General features: G+C 39.7%; 1 protein-coding gene across 1 annotated transcript in view; it reads right to left on the bottom strand.

Moving 5' to 3' along the window:
* Positions 1-3,162: 3,162 nt before the first annotated feature.
* NUF2 (NDC80 kinetochore complex component NUF2) overlaps positions 3,163-22,695 on the bottom strand; it is a 51,899-nt gene continuing 32,366 nt past the window's right edge. Inside the window, exons 11-14 of the mRNA XM_027835907.1 lie at positions 15,186-15,326; positions 9,638-9,813; positions 8,212-8,347; positions 3,163-3,502 (exon numbers count right to left, since the gene is read on the bottom strand). Coding sequence (XP_027691708.1) covers positions 3,377-3,502; positions 8,212-8,347; positions 9,638-9,813; positions 15,186-15,326 — 579 coding nt within the window. The 3' untranslated portion in view covers positions 3,163-3,376. The remainder of the gene's footprint in view (positions 3,503-8,211; positions 8,348-9,637; positions 9,814-15,185; positions 15,327-22,695) is intronic.

The following is a 22,695-nucleotide window of genomic DNA, read 5'->3' as shown; positions in this document are numbered from 1 at the left end:
ACCCGGCTGGCCCCTCCTCCAATCAGGACCCGGCTGGCCCCTCCTCCCAAGCCCCGCCCTCCGTCACGTGGAAGGCCTTAGCCACTGGCATAAGTCCCTCCTCCGCCCTAGACTCCACCCAGGCCTCCAAGCCCCGCCCACTCGGGCGCCAGATGGACTGAAAGGGGCGGGAAGATGGGGGGGGGGTCCTCTGGGCCATTGCTCACTGTCAGTGCGGTCTGATTCTCCCGTCTAAATGAGAATGTGTTGTCCCATTGAATCACCGGGATCTTTGACCCCTAGGTCAGACCTTCAAGCGAAACAGACTCAAAATTCGGCATGAAGGTGATGGGTTTGGGCGTAGAAACCAGAATGTCATGGAACTGGATCCGAATAGCTCTGTTCCACTCTGAATGCAATCAGGCCAGTGTCAAATGGGCAGGTGGATGAAGTGATTTTTCTGAGACAACTCAGAAATGCATTCAGCTGAAGTGATGGCATTGGGCAGGCAATTTTGTTTCACGTTTTAAATCTGTAACACTGTTTGTTACGTTTGTGCAGGCAGTGTTCACATGAAGGAATTAAAGCTATCTAATCTTTAGTCATATGAATGTTCTAAATCACTACTGATTTGAGAAATACAAGTTAAAATAACTCTGAGGTACCACATTAAACCTCTCAGATTGGCTAGCAGGACAAAACAGGAAAATGATAAATGTTGGAGATGTGGGAAAAATGGAACACTAAGTGTTGATGGAGTTGTGAACAGATCCAAAAAGGGAAAAGGACCCACATGTACAAAAATATTTATAGCAGCTCTTTCTGTGGTGGCCAAGAATTGGAAATTGTATCCTTAGAAAATTAACTCCTCTTTTGATCTGGATGCTGTAAAATTATGAAATTATAAAATTATGCTGTAAGAGTATGATTACAATGTTTAAAAACTGTTACATATTTAATTGGGTATATTTTACTTTGAAATGAAAAATAGTAACTTATTCCTTAAGAACAGTACAAAGGACCCTGTAAATTCTCATTTTCTATGAAGTTCTTTGAGAACTTAGCAAGTATGAGCCTTGGAACTTTCTCTTTGGGCAAGGTCATTAAATCTTACGAGTTGGGGAAGAAGGGGGCTAGTTCTAAAGTGATGAAGTGGTTTAGTAACTGAGGCCTCTCACAATTGAAGTGGGGAGTGGGGGCAGAAACCCCTGGAGCCATGGGGGGGGTTCCTGGCTCAGCACCAATTTAGGGTTAGGGTTGGACTACAGGGCCCCACCCCACCTCACAGTGGAGCAGAGGGATCCAGCCTACCAGAAGTCTCTTCTCTCCATGACAGGCCCCCGCTGCCCCCCCCCCCCCCCCCCCCCCCAAGGCTTACCTGAGTGAAAGTCAGGAGGTGAGAGGCTCCTCTAACCCAACCCTGACCAACACTAGTGCTACCATAACACCTAGTGCCCAAGAAAGGCCCCCTGCAATCTCCTTAAGACCAGGCGAGTGGCTAGTCTGCATTGGACTCATTCCCACCAGGCACACACCTTTCCCGTTAACCCTCTAAGCTGTCTTAGGCTGGAAAATTTTTTCACCCCAACCCTGTTGATTCAGACTCTACAGAATTTGTTTTAAGGCATTATTTTAAACTTGTTTGTACTTGGGAATTTGGGAGAACTCGGGCAAGTCCCCGCCTTTACTCTGCCAGCTTGGCTCTGCACCTCAAGAAGTGTATTTCAATCAAAGTGATAAACAGAGCCGACTTAACTGGAATCCATGGTGGGCATTTTATTTGAAAATGGAATTCATCATAAAACCTTCCTTGGTGCTGTGAAAAACAGAAGCATAGAACCATCCTGTTAAGCTCTAATCAGATGCATTAACTCCATCCTGCTAGGTACAAATTTCCACTTCCTTTGCTTTGGCATAAAACAGATTAGCTACTTGAAACTTCAGTTGAACATAAAATTAAATATTGGCTTTACCCACAGCATTCAGCTGACTAGATACCAAAAAAATAACTGGAAGCTGCTTTCTGTATCTTCATTGCAGTATTTTTTGTTTGTTTTGTTTTGTTTTCTTTTAGGCAATTGGGGTTAAGTGACTTGCCCAGGGTCACATAGCTAGTAAGTGTCAAGTGTTTGGTCTGAGTCTGTATTTGAATTCAGGTCCTCCTGACTTCAGGGCCGGTTCTCTATCCACTGTGCCACCTGGCTGCCCCTGCAGTATTTTTAAAGTTCTACATTTCCCTCCTCAAAATCCTACTTAAGTCTGGATTGAATAAATTTGAAATATACTCAAGGCCAAAAGAGTAGTTTTCAGACCAATTCTGATTGAGAAACTCATCCTAAATTTTACAACTCCAACTTCACATACCTTATAACATCCAGATGTCAAAGCAGTTCACAGGTAAGACCATGAGTCAAGGAGCATGTCCCTTCTTCCCAGGCACGTGGGTCAAAGTTCCAGATACTAAACTTGGTTATGACCGGCATGTTTCACAAACACTTGGCGTAAACACGGAGGGAAGAGCTATCAGCCCCACTGGTATCTTTGGCAATAAAGAAAAACTAAAGTGCTGGTCAGTTTTGGGGATACTCCATCCTTCAGGGAGAACAGAGCTCATCTGGCCATCGGGCACATGGGGTACCTTCACGGGGCCCAGCAGGAAGAGTGCTGGGCAGGAGCACAGGGATTTGAAGCTGGCCTGCTAGATGACTGAGCCAAGTCAGTAAAACCTCTCAGAACAGCCGTTTTCTCAACTGTGAAACAGTGATGAGACAGCACTAACCTCAAGTGACATCATGGATGGAAGAGGGCTGATCCTATAAATGCAGTTAGAAAAGCATTGAACTAGGGGCAGCTAGCTGGCACAGTGGATAGAGCACCAACCCTGGAGTCAGGAGGACCCGAGTTCGAATCCAGCCTCAAACACATATTTCCCAGCTGTGTGACTGCGGGCAAGTCACTTAACCCCAATTGCCTCATCAAAAAAAAAAAAAAAAAAAAAAAAAAAAAAAAAAAAAAAAAAGAAAGAAAGAAAGGAAAAAAGAAAAGTGTTGAACTGCAAAGCCACTCTCCAAAATTGTTTGAAAAAGCAACTCCTCCCCCAAAGCAAAGAAAAACCCCTCAAAAGCCCCATGCTTTTCTGGATCTCCTCACTCCTGACAAGCCACCAGAGCCCAGAGACACGAGTCCTGAGGAGAATTACTTTATTGATTTCTTTAAAAGGAGTTTTAAAGCATGTTACCCTTTTAGAAGATCCTCAGGTGTCAAAGCACGCTTTAATTTCCATCCAGGGAGCCCCAGGCGACTTATCCTAACACTCAGACGGTCTCACTGGGTTACACTGGGTTATTCACACACTTGTTTAAGTTCTGAGCAAATCAATGAATTGATTCAGCGCAGCCTAAATGACAAACTCCCTCCTTAGCTCCGCAGCTTTTTCACTCATTTGAGCTTTGCCCTCCTCTGCTGCCTTTTCCATGGCTTCATGGTATTTCTCCACAGCACTTTTCAAGGTGAGGAAGATTTCCTAGAAGGAAAAGTGAAAGGCCATGAGTTTTACTGTGAATAAGCTACAGTTTACCTCAATATTTCACACGATCAATGGTCTCAGTATGTACAGGCTCTGCTGACCCAGATCACAACCTGTCTCTTGGTGAATTGTCCTGGTCTGGTCCCTGGGGAGCAAGAACCCTCCCCACTCCATTTGTTACTCTCTGGGGTTTAGAAAGGAAAAACCAAATCAGCAATCTTCTCTCACTCCAGGGTAAAAAGCCCAAGCTCTAGAGGCACAGCCCTGGTTCCAATCTCCCACAAGAACTTACAGCCTGTATAACCCTGGGAAAGGCACTTCCCATTCCTGGGTCTCACTTTCCTCATCTGTCAAACGAGGGGCTTGGGCTATATGTTTGGTGAGGGTTAGGCTTCTACTCTACACCTATGATTTTATAATCTCTAGTATTGAGGCCTCCTGCTCCCTAAAATCCTTGGATTTCAGAGTTGCCAGCGGCAAGCTCCCTCTGCTGGTGACCTTATCCCACTCCAGTTCACCCAGGCCCTTCTTTTTCCATCATGTTGTTGTTAAGCTCTTCCCCAATCTCAATCTCTTCTCTGCACCGTCCATGTCCTCGTTTCACGGAAACTTGGATCTCTCTGGAAGTCTGGCCAGCACTGGCTGCTCCTCCTGATGCCAGGAGGAAGAGGTCTTTGCATAGACTGTGACATTGCTCCTATGAAAAACAGGACAATCTTCTGTCCGCTGGTTGCAGCCCAAGTCCCTGTGTTTCCCTGACCACCATAGGGGATCTCTCGATCATCTCTACTTCTCTCCTCTTCCATCCCTTCTTCCATCCAGATCCAATCAGCTCCCCTGTCCTGCTAAGTCCACTTCCAGAACATCTCTGTTTCCACTCCCACAACCATCTGCCCAGTTCAGATGTTCATCCCTCCCATCTGGACAACTTTAACAGCTTCATGTCTCTGATATCAGGTTCTACTCTTTCCGATCCGTCTTTTACACGGAAAAAATAAATATTCCTAAAGGAAAGCTCTGCCCATGTCACTCTCCTGCTGAAAAACCTTTAAGTCAATCCCTTTGGCTACAGAAAGAAATTCAAACTTCTCAGCCTAGCATGAAAAGCCTTCCACAATCAAGTTCCTGCCAGCCCTATATTCCCTTGAATAAACTTCTATGTCAGCCAAGATGATTTCAAACTTAACTTTTATTTCCCACTTTCATTTGCTCAGACTGTAATGACCTCCTCCCACTCCTTTCCCTAGCAAGCATGGCCCACTTCATCTCTGCTTCTCATCTCTCAAGGTTAAGTTCTCATGCCTTCCCTTCCAGGAAGCTTTCCCAGATCCCCACTCTTAAGCATTCATATAGTCGTCAGTGTTCGCTGCCTTCTCAATCTACTCCGTGTTATACTGACTTGTTTAAATGTGTATCACTCAGTAGATTATAAGCTCAAGGAGGGCAAGGACAATGATGTATCTCCAGCACACAGCTCAAGACCTCTCACTGATACAAGGTATTTAATGTTCATTTCATTCACTTGACAAATCAGGGAATGAAGAGAAATTCTTGTAAACTTGCAAAAGAAATATTGGCCTGTTTTTGTGACTGACTAGATAGGTGTGAAAGCTGAAGGAAAGGAAGGAATCAAAGACGACTTGCAACACAAGGAAAATCCTATCACTGACAGGGCCAGGATAACAAGGTCAATTTTGTAAATGGTGAGCTTCCCATGCTGACAAGATATGGAAGCTGAAATGTGGCAAGAGGATGGAATTAGAGAGTTAAAGTTGGGAAAGATTTGGGTTAGGGTTTGTGAGAGGTTCCAGCTCTCACAAAGGGTGCTGCTGTTCAGCTCATCAATCAATCAAGCACGATTCTGAAGCCTGATGATGGAGCAGGCTACCACCTCCTGACAGGGCAGGAGACACCGACTGGGGGGGCGTGGTCAGAGCTTGACGATGGAGGTTGTCCTTCATCCCTGAAGAGGACCAAAATGACCCCACCGTGCTGGAGTCCCAGGACACTGCGTGTGACTGTGGCTGATCAGAGGCTCTCCCCCCGTCCACACCCATACGAGACTCTGGAGCGGAGATGGCTCTGTATACGCGTACCTCAGGTTCCTCTGAACTCACAGAGCACAGAGCTTTTTTTGATGCGGGCACGCCATGCTGGGCGATCCTGTGCCAGTGTCTCCCATATCTCACAACTGATTCCAAAGTTCTTTGAGAGAACTAGTTGTATAACCCTGGCAAAGTCATGAACTTCTATCTGTCTTACCTTCCCTGTAGAAACAGGAATAATACTAGTGCCTGCTTCAAAAGACTGTTATAAGGATCGACTGAGGCAATCGTTTTAAAGGACTCTGTAAAATTGAAAGTGCTTTATAAATGCACACTATTATGAATAACTTAGGTTAAAAGAAACAGGAAGCAAACTTACCAGATTTTCACATGACAAAGTCAGAAGGGAAAGCTGATAGAATTAAGACTAGAAAAATCGATAGTTGGGAGTGTTGTGCTAAAACAAAAATGAGTGAGAAAAATGTAGATTTTTGCATTTAGATACAAAACATCCGTTGCATAAGATTAGAGAGACATGACCTGACAGGAGTTCACGAGAAAGGTATTCAGGGATTTGGGTCAACCACTAACAGTTGCTGTAGCTGCTAATGAAATTCACAGTGTGTTAATGTGAGCATGCTTAGATTATGATCATCCATCCCACAGTATTCTGTATCCATCAGACCACATATTCTTATCAATCTGATTAAACCCCAAATGAGCGCCTTCCACTCCTGGAGACGGCAACCTATCCACACTAATCCTAACACTTAACGGGTGTCCACACTTCTTCACCTCCCTGCTCCAGTTTACTAACTCTGATAAGTCCTCCCTCCACAGCAGAGCTAAAGAAGGCTATCCCCAAAGTCTTGGAGCATTTGGGGGATACCACTACAGAAACTAGCTATCTTTGAAACTTTCCTCAAAGCTACTGCTTCTTCCTTCTATGTCACTGACCTCTATACCTAACACAGTAGGATTTAGACCTAGAAAAGACATGCAAAGTCATCTCACCCAAACTTTTTGTTTTCAAAAGAATGAATCTAACAGGCAAGGTAAGACTTGGCCCTTAGGCACATGGGAAGCAGGGTCAGAATTTTACCAATGGTCTTCTGACTCTGAGTCCAGGACTTGACTCCCTCATGTTGATATCCCACCACTGCTAAAAGCCCTTTCCATGGTAAGCCAGGGCACCACTTTTGATATCCCATTCACAAGACAGCATCCTGGAGTGATGGAAACAAAACTGCAGAGGAAGTGTGGACCTGCACTGTTAGAGTTTCTTCATTAGACCAATGAAATCACAGGTCCGGTAAAAAGAAAAAAACTACAAAATAATTTTTTGGCATCATCAAGCTTTCAGGAGTCTACTTTCTAGATTAAAGAAATGTCACTATGAAAACTTGCTACTTACTAAAAAGAAGAATTCCTGTATGCTATACCAAGACAATTTAGAAGGCTTAGTAATCTCATCAATCTAACAAATTCAGCCTAGCTTTCCACCTTTATTGTACGTCACCTCTCTTCTTACCCCCTAAGGTGAACGAATCAACGAAAAGCATTTGTTGAACACTTAACATGCCAGACTAGGTGCTAAGGGTTGAAAATACAAGTATAAAAACAAGTTAGCTCTTGGCCCAAAGGAGTTTACGTTCTACTGGTGGGGAAGTGATGGCAAGGAAAATGAGTTATGGTCTGGGAAGTCACAAAGACAGTAAGTAGAAGAAGAGGCCCCAGGTGGTGCTCACATCATGAAGGTTTGAGTTAAAATTCAGTCTTAGACAAAGTGACTCCGGGCAAGTCAAGTAACTTCTGTCTGCCTCAGGCTCTCCCACTGCACAACAGTGATTACAACAGTACCTACCCCGTAGGGTTGTTGTGAGGATCAAATGAGAAAAAATTGCTTAGCACGGTGCCTGGCACATAGCAGGGGCTCAATAAGCGCTCATGTTCTTTCCACTGCCCACCATTAACATAACTTTTCCAGGCATATTCGTGGTGCTGGTGGATTTCATTATAGCTCGAAGGGCAGGTATTTACATACACACTCACCTTCTCCATAGGATTGCCTCGGCCACCCCCGTGCCCAGCATTCCCTCTTTCCCTCGGCCAAAGGGAATCTCTGAGCTCAAGTCCTAGGATGCCCAACTGACCCTGTCGCCCCAGCTTCTGTCCATTCCAGATATCTTTGTGTGTACGTGTGACCTGGTACGTCATTTCCCTGGAAGAATGTAATCTCCCTGAGGGCAGGAACTGTTTTGGTCTGAGGACAAGCATTGAAGTCTTGTGCTTTTTGTCATCCTCCCTGGCACCTGGCCCAATTCCTGGCGCATAGCAGATGCTTAACCAATGCTTGTGGACTGACTGCCCATCACAACAACACGTGAAACACTGACATCATCTAGCACTTCTCAGAGTACTTTTTAAAAGACAGTACTTCAATCAAGTCTTAATTTCTAAGAAATGAATATGGTTTCAGTAACAGTTAAAAGCGACTGTGAGAACCAAGCATTTTGAAGAGATTCTGTCCGCTGCTCGCGCTTATGATTTGACAAATGGGCGCTTGCAGAGAACACCGCCGGGAACACACCAAGGTCCCCCAAGCTGGCCTTCCCTTTACTTGGCAATTACAGTGCATCTAAACATCAGAGTTCTCCTCACCTGGAATTTCAGCTTCTCACTTTCAGTGACATCTTTGAGCTGTTGTATTTCACGTCTGACTTTCTGGGCATCACAACTGATTGCCGTCACTTGTTCACATACAGCTCCTCTCTTCTCTTGAAGTTTATTACATTCCCTACAGGAAAAACCAAGATGGTGGAATTTGATGGCTATTCTTTGAGCCAATGTCCAAAGGCAAAAAGATAAACTTTAAATGGAAATGCAAGATACTCAAAAGTAAGCATTTCTCCTTATTCCTATCAAGTAAAAAACTTTGCTTGACAAAACTTACAACTGTACTCAAGATATAAAAACAAATGGTTAAAAAGTCCCAAGCAGAGTGTTGGAATCATTTCATATTAGTGAGTTTTAACACTTAAAAACAAGTACTTAAAATAGAACTTTCAAGTTACAAAATTTCTAATTCCGTCAGACAAGGCCAAGATTCCTTGGAAAACTCAGGATATACCTCATACAGTCAAACTCCAGTACATCACTCTATTCCAAAACATTTCTCAATCTGGTCAATGGACCTTTAAAACAAGCTTTTTAAAAAGAAAAAAAAAAGATAAAATAGATAATTCCATACAATAACTAGTCTTTTGTTGGCAAAATACTAAGATTTTTTAAATTTCTAAAACAACTATGTTTGCATAAATTTAGGTGGAATCTTTTGTCTCTTCATTTGTATGTTAGCATGCAAAGGGTGACTTCAGGTCATCTTGATAGTTATGCTAAAAGTATTTCTTCAAAATATTGGTGATTCTCAAGCATTACAAATCACCTGCTCCCACTTGCCAGGGCCAAATACACATCATTAGAATTAATAGGAAGAGATTTCATTTGATGAAATGCCAATTTTAAAATGAAAATAGCAAGTAAATGATCAGGTCTTAGCAGAACAAAAGTGTAGCATTTTTCATACTGTAAATACAAATACTATAATCTGGCAGAGAAGCTAGAAGCACATACTTTGAGAACCACCAATACAACTGACAGCACAGGGTATTCATTACTGTGCCCAAGACAGATAGTCAAGGCACTTCTCCCTATAATATGTCAACACTGAGTTAACAACCTTCTAGAAATTTGAGAATATTAATGTTGCTGCTTAGGAAAAGGTTTCAAAATAGGATCTAGTTTGTCCAATATAAGAAATAATTTGGACAGCTCATAAAGTTAATTATAATGGGATTTAAATAAACCATAAAAAGAAAGTTGTCTTTTAAAAAATTACATAAAAGGAATGGAATTGCCTTTTTTTTTTTTTTAAATGGTGGGGGGTATTATGAACTTTATAGTTACTTCAGTTTATGTTTTTGACTAATTGTGAAAGCAACGATTTTTTTTCTAAAAGATCCCAACTTTTGGAACACTGATCAGTTTGCAGATTGCATCATGCAGTGAAAATAGTTTAAATTCATACTCCAGTACTAAGCGTTTATATTGCTTGACATCCTCATGCTTCTTATTTATCTTCAGCTGGGTCGTGGCAAGCTTCTCTTTCTCGACAATGACTAGTCTTTTCAGTGAAGTTTCCTCCGTCTTCAGTTTCTTTAATTCTGTCTGAGCACTTTCAATCTGGTCCTCTAGGGATTGGTTCTGTGTAAGAGAAAGTATTTGGGATCAACCACACCAATGAGAGTTTAGGAAAATAAAGCTTCTTGTTTCTTTGTCTTTCTTGTACCCTGGAACAATTAAATACAACTAAACGTAAGATTAAGTTAACTTGAGAGGTGGGAAGAGGGAATCTGCACTTGACAGTTAATAGGGCATCACGATAGTTTTTTCAAAAGGTAAGGAACATGATGAAAGCGGTATCATAAGCAACATTCAACCAGGAGAAATGTGGAGTAGACCCAAGCAGGGAACACGACTGAGCAGGTAAGAGAACCAGAGAGGAGGCTGACATCATAATCAATTAAATGAACTGGGTTAGGGATGGAGATTTAAATGGTACCATCAGCCATCACACATTCGGATTTTATTTGATTTGGTCTGAAATCTGTCCTGAAGGAAATCAGAAAGAGTCTGAGTGTACAAGATGATTATGGTAAATCAGAACCTACTATAAAAGACACGCATTATTTGGCATTAAGAAATGGATGAGCTACCTCATGTCTGTTTACCACAATTTACTACTCTGTAAGGGGATAAAGTAGCCCCTGCCTCCCAGGTGGTTGTGAGTGCTTACCCCAGTGCCTGGCAGGGGGCAAACACCGTAATGTGAACTCTTTCTGTTCTTCCTTTAATTAGATGTGATTGCTTCATGCTTGATCACTTTATATGGGCTTTTAGATGCGATCAGTAGACAGGCCAATGGTGATGACATGAATGATTTTCTGGGTAAGGTAATCTGGAAATGTGTTCAGCTGAACTGAGACCACCTGACTGGTAAGGGATTTTGTTTCAAGTTTCAAATACATAACATTGTTTATGGTGTTGTTATGTTTCTACATTTTCTTACATTGCGAAATCTGGTAAACTATTATATCTGAGGATGTTAGAAAGCAATTTCTCTTGTAATATGGATGTCAGATCATGAATTACACTGTTAAAAGAAAAAAAAATAAAAATGGGTTTGAAAACTGTTAGGTCATTTTTGTCAGCCTTGCTGACTACATACTGTCATATTCTGAAGGAAGTACTGTAATTTAAGAAATCATAAACTTTCAGGTTTGCATATATTTAAAAGAAAGTTTCACCTAAAATTATTCGGCTATCACTTATGAAAATTTTAAGATTATTGGTTACATTATTAGGAGTTTACTGTTATAAAGCTAAAGTAAATGGGTATATTTTTGGCATTGCTTCACTTAGAAAACTGAATCTCTTGCCCACTGCAAACACTTGCTGATGATGAGGGGTACAGGGTGGGGGGTGGCAATTAGGACTTTATTTGTGGTGATTAGGAATTAATTTTATTTATAACAATTTGGGATTTATTTATGATACTTAAAGACATTTTACACCAACTTAGTTTTGATAAATTCTAATTGAAAAAATTTACTTTTACTTTAAGGGTTAAATAAGAGATAATTATTAGTTTGGAGGTTTCCAACTAATTTATATCATGAAAGTCTAGTGATTATCTTTTTACAGTAGGATAAATTTTAAACTGTTTCTGAGAATGTTTAAGAAAGGAATGTTTAAGTAAAAAATTTTGTGCAACTTTTAGAAGGCCTTCCAAATTTTATTTGTCAGTCAATTTATTACAAAAATTTGATGGTATTGATAACAATTGTGTCCAGTCCTACTGTGATTCGTAAGACTTCACCGTCTGAAGGAAAACTTTTTTTGGATCCTGAATATTCTTTTTGAGTTCTGTGTTAATGAAGAGAAGAAGGGCAGCACAATTAATTATCTGAGATGAAAAACAGCTTGTGGTCTACCTTGTAAATGCCTTAAAGAGAAATCCACTTTCACTAGGGATTATTCATTTGAAAATGGCTAGAAATGGAAAATGTTTTCCTATAAACAACTTATTTACAATTGGAGTTTATATGGAAACTAACCCTAACCCTAAAAATATTTAGGCAACTGGGGTTAAGTGACTTGACCAAGGTCACAAAACTAATAAGTGTCAAGTGGCCGATCTGAGGCCACATTTGAACTCAGGTCCTCTTGACTCCATCTTCCTAATGGGGGAATGAACAATGTCAAGTATGAAAATTGGGTTCTAATTTTGTGGTTGTATCTGAGTTTCTTCGATATGTCAATATAACAATGGGCTAACCTAAAAATGTAAATTCTCTGGTCTAAAAGGTTCCCAATTTGATTTGCTAATAGTAAGGTTTGAACTAACACTCACTAATCAACCTGGTTATTGGAAGACCAATTTTGTAAAAGATTTTTTTGGCAGAAAAGAGAATCTCTACAAGTGATGTGAACTGGAGGAGCCAGTCAGCTGGAAACTGCTCTGACACCACACCCCAGACCAGAGGGCTATATCAGATGGTGTCCAGACAGTTGTATGAGATGAGACTTCTAAGCTTAAATGGACCATTTTATTTTATTTATTTTCCCCTATGTGCATTTTATCTGTAAGGTTTGTTCACCAGAGAAGACCGCCCCTTTTGATTACATCAAATGCAATCATCTCTTTCCCTTTCCCCACTCACATTGCTTCCCTTCATAAGCTCCACTGTGAGAAATAATTCGTTTGGACCCCTACTCTATTTCAGTCAGTTTGATATACTGCATCAATCATAAGGATAGATAAGTTCTTATAGTGGGCCTCAAACTTTAAGGTAATGTTCATTACTTGTTTACCAAGTTGTGAAGCTCACTTGCACAACCACTAGAATGCTGACAAAGATACCTCCATCCCGTTTTGCTCAAATTCCACGTCAAACCCAGCACGGAGAGGAGATATGCCTTGATGCTTCGGAAAGTCCACCAGTTTACTAATGTACCTCTGGACCTCTCTTGCCCAACATGAGCAAGTGACCATCTTAGGACCACTGAGTCAGTGGAGATAGCCCATGCTTCCCCCAATCTGACCCCCGCCCTGCTGGTGTCATTTTTAGTTCTCAAGAGCAAGGTCTATTAACCAGTAAAGTTCTGTATTTTGCCACACCTCTTTTGTATATCTGGATAACATACCCTGTAAAAACAAGGTACCAGAAGAATGGAGCATCTCAGATCGTGAGGAAGGTCTGGGGTCCACCTCATTAGAGTTGTCCATGGACCCTTTAATAAAGTGCCACTGACTCAGAGCTCTGCCTCGGTGTCTTTTCTTATAGGCTGGACAATGTTGATCCCTACAACATAGTTAGAAACCCCTAATGAAGTGTTTGTCATATCATGAGAGACTGTGACTCTCAAGAGAATCAAAAGGGGGAATGAGAGAAATGATTATTTCTTTCGTAACCATTTACTATCAGAGAGATCCAGGATTTTTTCCTTTCCTATTTCCTCATTCTCTACCAGGTCAAATGGCCCCTGAAGAGTAGGGCTGATAAAGACATTGGATTTAACACTCTCCTCCATCTTGTTCCGACACCACCCAAGTGGCGAAGCGCACTCTGTTCTACTCAGGCTTGGGGGAGTGGGGCACTGGTCCTCAGTCTAGATTGCTGTGGGCTAGGAGTGGTCTGGGAGTAAAAGTGACATAATTTAAGTTGCCTCCCCCTCATTAGGCTCACCTCATTATAATATTAACTCTTCTCATTAACTGTTAACCAATCAGAGTTGATTCCCACCTGTAGCTAACACCCACTCTTCCAAGGGCATATCAGCGTCAATAGGCTGCCATGATCCGTCTCTGGTCCACGAGTGATGACCAGATGTTCAATCCTTTTATTAATTATTTGCTAGCTATAATTAATAAAATGGTTAATTACCTAGCAATCGTGTCTCTCGAACTTTTTATGTCACAAGGAGCCATTTCTAACTAGCTTCCTGGAAATGACTGGGCATCAATGCACCCTACGGCTCTACATCTTTATTTTTTTTTTTTTTTTAAATGTGAGGCAATTGGGGTTAAGTGACTTGCCCAGAGTCATGCAGCTAGTGAATGTTATGTGCCTGAGGCTCGATATGAACTCAGGTCCTCCTGACTCCACGGCTGGTGTTCTATCCACTGCGCCACCTAGCCGCCCCTCTACATCTCTCTTACAATCTCATGGCGTGGTTGGCCCAATATCTTTTTCAGTCATTTAATTTGGTGATATTTTACATCTTGTTCAAACACTTAATCTTTACAAATATGCATGAGGATATTTTTCATACACTACATGTTTCTTCATTACTCTTTGCTGTGGTTGAGTTGTTACAAGAGAAATTAGAAGATAATATCAAATGGTATTATGGATTTACAACATAAAATAAAATTTTGATGTTCAATCACTTGAGCCATGTCCAACTCTCCAGGACCCCATTTGGGGCTTTCTTGGCAAAGATATTGCAGTGGTTTTGCCATTTCCTTCTCCAGGTCATTTTACAAATGAGGAAACTGAGGCAAACAGGGTAAAATGCCTTACGCAAGGTCAGTGATTGTCTGAGTTCAGATTTGAACTCAAGTCTTCCTGACTCCAAGCCTGGCACTCTATTGATTGTGCCACCGAGCACAGGGACCCTAAATGTTGCTTTCTCTAGAACATGTGGTATTCCATGAGTCATAATCATAGAGCATAATTTCTCAAGAATTGGATTTTTGGAATTTTGGAATTGTGTTTCACAGAGATGATGGTGGTAGGTGGCTGCGGGGGTGGGGTGGGAGTATTTCACTGATATCACTGTATATGTGCAATCCAGTCTATTTTCTTCTTCCTTTTCAATTCTGATCCTCACAGTAACTCAGTAGTACTTGTATAAGAAAGATGCCCTGGAGCACAAACTCTATGGGTTGTCCCTCTGACCAAGTATCATAGTTTAAATAGGTGTGCCTTTTTTCTCCCTCTTAAAAAAAAAGTTCTGAACTTGAAACATAAAAAAGAGGCATTTTCACTTATATAGCAAAATACAAAAAAAAAAAAAAAGATCTTTTAGGAAATCATGGCTTTCCATTTTATACCATTCATTTGCTGCCCCATTTGGACCCTACTATCCCAGTCTCTAATATTTTATGGGAGGTGAAGTATGCACAAAGGAGGCCCATTTTGGAAGTAACACAATTTTGAGAATTCCAAGGGATGACATCTCAGGATATTCAGCATGTGAAGTAGATGCTGCACAAATAGGAAAAAACAATGGACATTCATTCCTATTGCCAGAGAGATTATTAAGAAAATCTTAATAACCACCAACCTATATGCCTACTATCTCATCTTTGTGAGAACAACTTCCTATGTTTTGAGGGCAGCCTGAATGAAAACAGGAGATGATTTAGGGGACCCTACTTAAAAGCCTGGCAGAAAATGCCAGAGCTTGGATTCAAATGGCAGAAGTCTTTGAGTGCTAGGGTCTCCCTCCACAGCAGGAAGCAGTGAAGGCCTGCTGGAGTGCAGGTGTTAGTATTAGACAATACAAACCTCTTTCAAGATCCTCATTACTTTGTCCATGCTCTCTGCAAGTTCTTGCATTTTCTTCTGATATAATTGTAGCTCCATTTGGAATGAAGGCATACCCTCAATTGCATCTCGATAGGCTTCATATTTCTCAGTCACTTCAAGCTAAAAAGAAAAAATACCTGATAGAAATCACAGTTCAATCATCTTCTTTATATAAACTGTAGTAATGTCAGTTTGCTTACTCTTCGATAATCTCTGTACTTAACAGAGAACACAGAACTATACGTGGAGCTATTCAGTTTCCAGTTAAGAGAGGACTATCATAAGCTGCAATGCACTGTTACCCTGAACTGCAAAAATGTTCTTGGCCCGCTTTAATACAAATGCACTCAGGATATTTCCAAATACATTATCTAATACTGGTGACGATACAAATGTTTGATTTCTGGCATTAATACTAAAACTATTCTTGATTAATTGTAGAGCAACTGTATTACCCACTTTAATCTTTCAATTGATTTCCACATCATAGCTCTTTCTTAAATATATATGGCAATGGGGAATAAAAACAGCCATAACAAACGAATTCACAGATAATCTTCCACCCTGTTTTTGGCAACAGATTTAATCTTTATCCCAATAAAATTTAACCAGAGAAGTTAAAATGCATAACAATCGACTGACTTGGTTTCCTTTGCTTCTTCCAATAGAGGCAAACTGGACAGAAACAGAGAAATGATTACACGGTGGGCTGAGATCATCTGTGAATTGGAAAATCAGCCCTGAATGAGCCAGGGGATTAGACGAGATGGTTTCCATGATTCTTTCCAGTATTAAAGCTATGATTCAGTGAAAGATGCCCATAAACTATTATTGAGACCAACATGGGGAAAATATTCAAAAAGAAGTAACTCAGAAAGACTTCTTGGAGCCAAGATGGAGGAGTAAGCAGTAAATTGCCATAACTCTCCCCTTTTCACCTCCAAACAACCATAAAATAGCGCCCCAAAAGAAATCCTAGAACAGCAGAACAAGCCAAAAAGATGGAATGAAACAATCTTTGACCCCAAGAAACTTAGAAAATTGGCAGGAAAGGTCTTTCTCATTCAGGTAAAAGGGGAGAGGAGCGCAGTCCAGGACAGGAAGCGTCCTATCAAGCCAGCAGCAAGCTTCACCTCAGCAAACCAGCAGTAGATCCTGAGCCCCAGTGTGGTTGGGCAGGCAAATGCCAACACTAGGACCCCCCACATGCATGCATCAGGGCAGCCCTAGGAAGACAGGTAGATGCCAACCCTACCAGCACTTAAGAAAATAGACAGCTGCCAGTGCCGGGTCCCCTGCCACGTGCTTCAGCATAGCCTTGGGCAAACAAGCAGCCGCCAGCAGCCACATCATCACATGTTTCAGTGGATTCCTGGGGAAATGCAGAAACACCCCACTGGCCTCAGCATACGCCAGACACCAGCACTAGGACCCTGGCTCAGCATCAGACAAGCTGCCAGACCCCTATGACCTCCAGCAGCACCAGCCACTGCCCCACCCCACCACCTCAGCACAGCACCAGACACAAAGGTCTGCCATGGGCCTCAAGGCAACATCAGTGCAGCACCAGGTAAACAGCCAGGGCCTGCAGCCCCTGGCACAAGAAGCCTGAGACAGCACCCCTTCCATTCCGGGAGCACAGCTAAAATTTAAAAGAAATGAAAAAAGCCAAAAAAGATGAACAAAAAACAACAAAAAAGAATCCAACCACAGAAACTTATCATGGCGACAGGGAAGATAAAGACACAAGCTCAGAAGAGGACAACAATGTGAAAATACCCATGGGCAAAACCCCCCCAAAAAAACAGGAAGTGGTCTCAAGCCCAGAAAGAATTCATGGAAAAACTCAAAGAGGGGCTTAAAAACCATATAAGAGAGGTACAAAAATTGGGGGTAAAAAATCAGAGCGAAATAAGAGAATGATGAAAAAGTCAACAGCTTGGAAAAATAAAACTGCTTCAGAAGTAGAATTGGCCAAATGGAAAAGTAGACACAAAAATCCCTCAAAGAAAACAACTCCTTAAAAAGTCCAACTAGCCAAACAGAAAAGAAACTACAAAAATTAATTGAGGAAAACATCTCCTTAAAAGTTAGAACTGGGCAAGTGGAAGCTAATGACTCTATGAGAAATCAAGAACCAATCAAATTCAAAAGAATGAAAAAAAATCTCAAACCATATACCAAAATACAGTCAAAGTGGGTTCATAAGCAAGGAATAGTTTACCTATCAGATTTATGGAGAACAGAAGAATTCATGACCAAACAGGAGATAGAGAGCATTACAAAATGCAAAATGGATAATTTTGATTACATTAAATTGAAAAGTTTTTACACAAACAAAGCCAATGCAACCAAGTGTCTCTGATAAGGGCCTCATTTCTAAAATATATAGAGAATTAAGTCAAATTTATAAGAAAACAAGCCATTCCCCAACATGTGATAAATGATCAAAAGATATGAACAGGCAGTTCTCAGATGAGGAAATTAAAGCCATCTATAGTCATATGAAAAAATGTTCTAAATCACTATTGATTAGAGAAATGCAAATCAAAACAACTCTGAGGTACCACATCACACCTATCAGATTGGCCAACATGACAAAACAGGAAAATGATAAATGTTGGAGAAGATGTGGGAAAGTTGGAACACTAATGCTTTGTTGGTGGAGTTGTGAAATGATCCAACCATTTTGGAGAGCAATCTGGAATTATGCCCAAAGGGCTATAAAAATGTGCATACCCTTTGACCCAGCAATAGCACTTCTAGGAGAAAAGGACCCACATGTACAAAAATATGTATAGCAGCTCTTTTTGTAGTGGCAAAGAAGTGGAAATTGAGGGGATACCCATCAATTGGGGAATGGCTGAAGAAGTTGTGGTATGTGAATGTAATAGAATACTATTGTGCTATAAGAAATGATGAATAAGTGGACTTCTGAAAAACTTGGAAAGACTTGCATGGACTGATGCTGAGTGAAGTGAGCAGAACCAGGAGAACACTGTACACAGTAACAGCTATGTTGCACGATGACTAACGCTGATAGACTTAGCCCTTTTCAGCAATGCAATGATCTAAGACATCTCCAAAGGTCTCATGATGGAAAATGCTATCCACAAAGAAACAACTATGGAGTTTAAACGCAGATCGAAGCATACTGTTTGCTATTTTTTTCTTCTTCTGTTTTGTTTCCTCTTTCTGATGGTTCCTCCTATTGGTTCTAATTCTTCCTTACAACATTACTAATGTGAAACTGTTTAATAGGAATGTATATGTATAGCATCAGATTGGGAGCCATCTTGGGGAGGGAGGGAGGGAAGGAGGGGGAGAAAAATTTAAAACTCAAAAGCTTATAGAAGTGATTGTTGATAAATTAAAATAAATTAATAAAAGAAAAAAAGGTAGATTGGAGTCAAGCTGAGAAGGTCTTTAAAACAGTGGTGTGACAATAAAAGTTTAACAACTGGCTCACTGAGGGGAAAAATGTACACATGATCTGCTTTTAATTTGCTTTGTTAACATTTGCCTTAATTTTTTGAAAACTGCTTGTTTATATTATTTGACCACTTACCTATTTGGGAAAAGCCCAAACTTTAAAAAAAACAAAACAAAACAAAAACTAGGTTATGTGTCCACTTGGGCTTTCTTGAGATATAACATGTGAGATGCTTGTATAACTTTCATTTCTGCCCTACTGCTTTTCATCATTTCCAGCAAATTTTATAAGTATCTTTTCACATGCCTGTCCCAGTAACTAGAATTATTAGATTTTTCAGGGGTTCATTTGCTTTTGGATTTTTTATACCTAACCTGTTTCATTGATCAATTATTTTTAAATCTTTTTTTTAAACCAGTGCCAAATGGTTTTGATGATTATTACACATTTAAATAATTTAAGACCTGGTACTGCTGGGCCACTTCTTTCTCACTTTTCTCTTCATTTCTACTTGACATTTCTGATCTTTTGTTACCACAAATGAAGTGGGGGTGGTTAGGCTGTTTTTGTTTTTGTTCTACAAAGCAACCTACTGCACCTGGAAATGCCATGTTTAGTACATTGGCACAGATCACCCTTAAGCAATTAATCTTTCAAATATCTCTCCAGGTCTTTCTTTGATTCAGTAAAGAGTGCTTTGTTGTGTTGAATAAAATATGTCTGTGCAATATTATACTATAATCAACTGTGAATGGCTTAGCTATTCTCAACAATACAGTGACTGAAGACAATTTCAAAAGACTCATGATGAAAAATACCATCCACCTCCAGAGAAAGAACTGATGGAGTCTGAATGTAGAACAAAGCATACTATTTGTCACTTTTTCTGGGGGAGAAGGGGGTGTTGACTGTGTTTTCTTTCACAGTATGACTAATATGGAAATATGTTTCCCATGACTGGATACATACAGCCTATATCAAATTGCTTACTATCTTACAGCCAAAGGAAAGAAGGGAAGGAATTTGGAACTCAAAATTTAAAAAAAAATGTCAAAAACTGTTTTTATGCATAATTGGGGAAAAAAATAAAATATTAAAAAAAAAGTTTTTTCAAGGAAAACTACCCTTATATACAAGAACCAAAGGGCAAAGTGAGCATTGGAAAAAATCCAATCACCTCAGGAAAGAGATCCCAAAATAAAAACTCCAAGGAACATTATAGCCAAAATTCAGAACTATCAGGTCAAAGAAAAAATACTGCAAGTAGCCAGAAACAAACAATTCAAATATAAAGGAGTCACAATCAGAATTACACAGTAGCTGCAACATCAAAAGATCAGAGGTCATGCAACATGATATTCCTGAAGGCAAAGGAACTAGGACTACAAGCAAGAATCACTTACCCAGTGAAATTAAGCATAATACATCAAGGGAAAAAATGGTCATTCAATGAAATAGAAGGGCTTCAAGCTTTCATAAGGAGAAGACCAGAATTAAACCAAAAATTTGATCTCCAATATCAAGTCTCAAGAGAAGCATAAACAGATAAAAAAGGAAAAGAAAGCATAAGGGATGCAATACTTGTAATTCTTAAAAATTATATCACTAATAGTACAGCTAGAAGGAATACAGATAGAGGGTACAGGTATCAGGTGAATTTGAGGGAATAACATAAAAAATAATTAAGGGATGAAAAAAAGGAGTAACAATGGGTGTAGAAGGAAGGTAGAACAGGGTAAATTATTTCACATGAAGAGGCACAAAAAACCTATTACAGTGGAAGGGAAGATGGGATGGTGGGTGATGGACATGGCTTGAACCTTACTCTCACCAGTACTGGCTCAAAGAGGGAATAATATACACAATCAGTTGAATATAGAAATTTATCTTACCTAACAGGAAAGTAGGAGGGGAAGAGATTAAGTAAAGGCGGGGGAACTGACAGAAGGGAGGGCAGATCTGGGGAGGTGGTAGACAGAAGCAAAACACGGAGGAGGAGCGAAAGTGTGAAAGGAGAGAGAGAACAAAAAGGAAGAAAAAATAGGATGGAGGAAAACACATAGTTAGTAATCCTAACTGTGAATGTGAACGGGATGAACTCACCCATAAAATGGACGCAGAACCAGAATCCTACAATATGTTGTTTACAAATTACACACTTGAAACACAGGGACACACACACAGAGTAAAGGTAAGGGGTTGGTGCAGAATTTATTATGCTTCGGCTAAAGTAAAAAAAGCAGGGGTAGCAATTGTGATCTCAGACAAGTAAAAGCAAAAACAGACCTAATTAAAAGAGTTAAGGAAGGAAACTTGCTAAAACATCTTGCTAAAAGGTTCCATAGACAGTAAAGCAATACCAATATTAATATATGCACCAAGTGGTATAGCATCCAAATTCTGACAGAAGTTAAGTGAGTTACAGGAAAAAATAGAGAGCAAAACCATACTAGTACGGGACCTCAACTATCCCCTCTCAGAACTGAATAAATCCAACAACCAAAATAAACAAGAAACTAAGGAGGTAAATGAAAAGTTAAATATGACAGACCTTTGGAGAAAAGTGAATGGGAACAGAAAGGAATATACCCTTTACTCAGCAGCATATGGCATCTACACAAAAACTGACCATGTTTTCGGGCATAATAACATCAAAATCAAATGTAGAAAGGCAAAAATATTAAAAGTATTCTTTTTGGATCATAATGCAATAAAAATTACATTCAACAAAAGGCAGTGGATAGATTAAAAATTAACTGGAAACTAAATAATCTAATCCTATTGAATAAGTGGGTCAAAGAACAAATCACAGAAACAATCAATAATTTCATTAAAAAGAATTATAATGAGACCACATACCAGAATTTATGGGATGCAGCCAAAGCAGTACATAGGGGGAAATTTATTTCTCTAAATCCTTACATCAATAAAACAGAGAAAGAACAAATCAATGAATTGGTCATGCAACTAAAAAAAATAGAAAAAGAACAAATTAAAAATCCCCAACTGAGCACCAAATTTGAAATCCTGAAAATCAAAAGTGAGATTAATAAGACTGAAAGTAAAAATAACTATTTAGCTAATAAATAAATCTAGAAGCTGTTTTATGGGGGGGAAATAAGGTAGATAAGCCATTAGTTAATTTTATTTTTTAAAAAAAGAAAACCAAATATCCAGTATCAAAAATGAAAAGGGTGAAATCACAACCAATGAAGAAGAATTTAACACAATCATTAGGGAATATTTTGCCTAATTATACACTACGAAATTTGACAATCTGAGCGAAATCAATGAATATTTACAAAAAAACAATTACCCAGATTAACAGATCAGGAAATAGAATAGCCTAAATAACCCCATGTTAGAAAAAGAAATTGGAACAAGTCATTAATGAACTCCCTAAGAAAAAATCCCCAGGGCCAGATGGGTTCACAAGTGAATTAATTCTACCAAACATTCAAAGAATAGTTAATTCCAATACCATATTAACTATCTGGAAAAATAGGGGAAGAAGGAATCCTACCAAACTCCTTTTATGAAAGAAATATGGTGTTAATACCTAAATCAGGAAGAGATAAAACAAAAAAAGAAAATTATACACCAAATTTCCTAATGAATATCAATGCAAAAATTTTGAACAAAATACTAGCAAGGTGATTACAGCAATTTATCACAAGAATTATATACTATGACCAGGAGGGATTTATACCAGGAATGCAGGCTTGGTTCAATTTTAGGAAAACTATCAACGTAATCGACCACATCAATAACAAGACCAATAGAAATCGTAAGATTATCTCAACAGATGCTGGAAAAGATCTTGACAAAACGTAGCGACTATTCCTATTAAAAACACTAGAGAGCATAGAAATAAAGGGAGCATTCCTTAAAATGAGAAGCAGTATCTATCTCAAACTATCAGCAAGCATTATCTGCAATGGGGATCGGCTAAAGACTTCCTAATAAGATCAGGGGTGAAGCAAGGATGCCCATTATCACCATTATTATTCAATATAACACAAGAAATATTAGCTATAACAATAAAAGAAAAAGAAA

Source organism: Vombatus ursinus, unplaced genomic scaffold (genome assembly GCF_900497805.2).
Source record: "Vombatus ursinus unplaced genomic scaffold, bare-nosed wombat genome assembly UNPS02014817.1, whole genome shotgun sequence".
NCBI lineage: Eukaryota > Metazoa > Chordata > Mammalia > Diprotodontia > Vombatidae > Vombatus > Vombatus ursinus.
The sequence above is the reverse complement of the archived record's forward strand: the minus strand, read 5'-3'. Positions and strand labels throughout refer to the sequence as shown.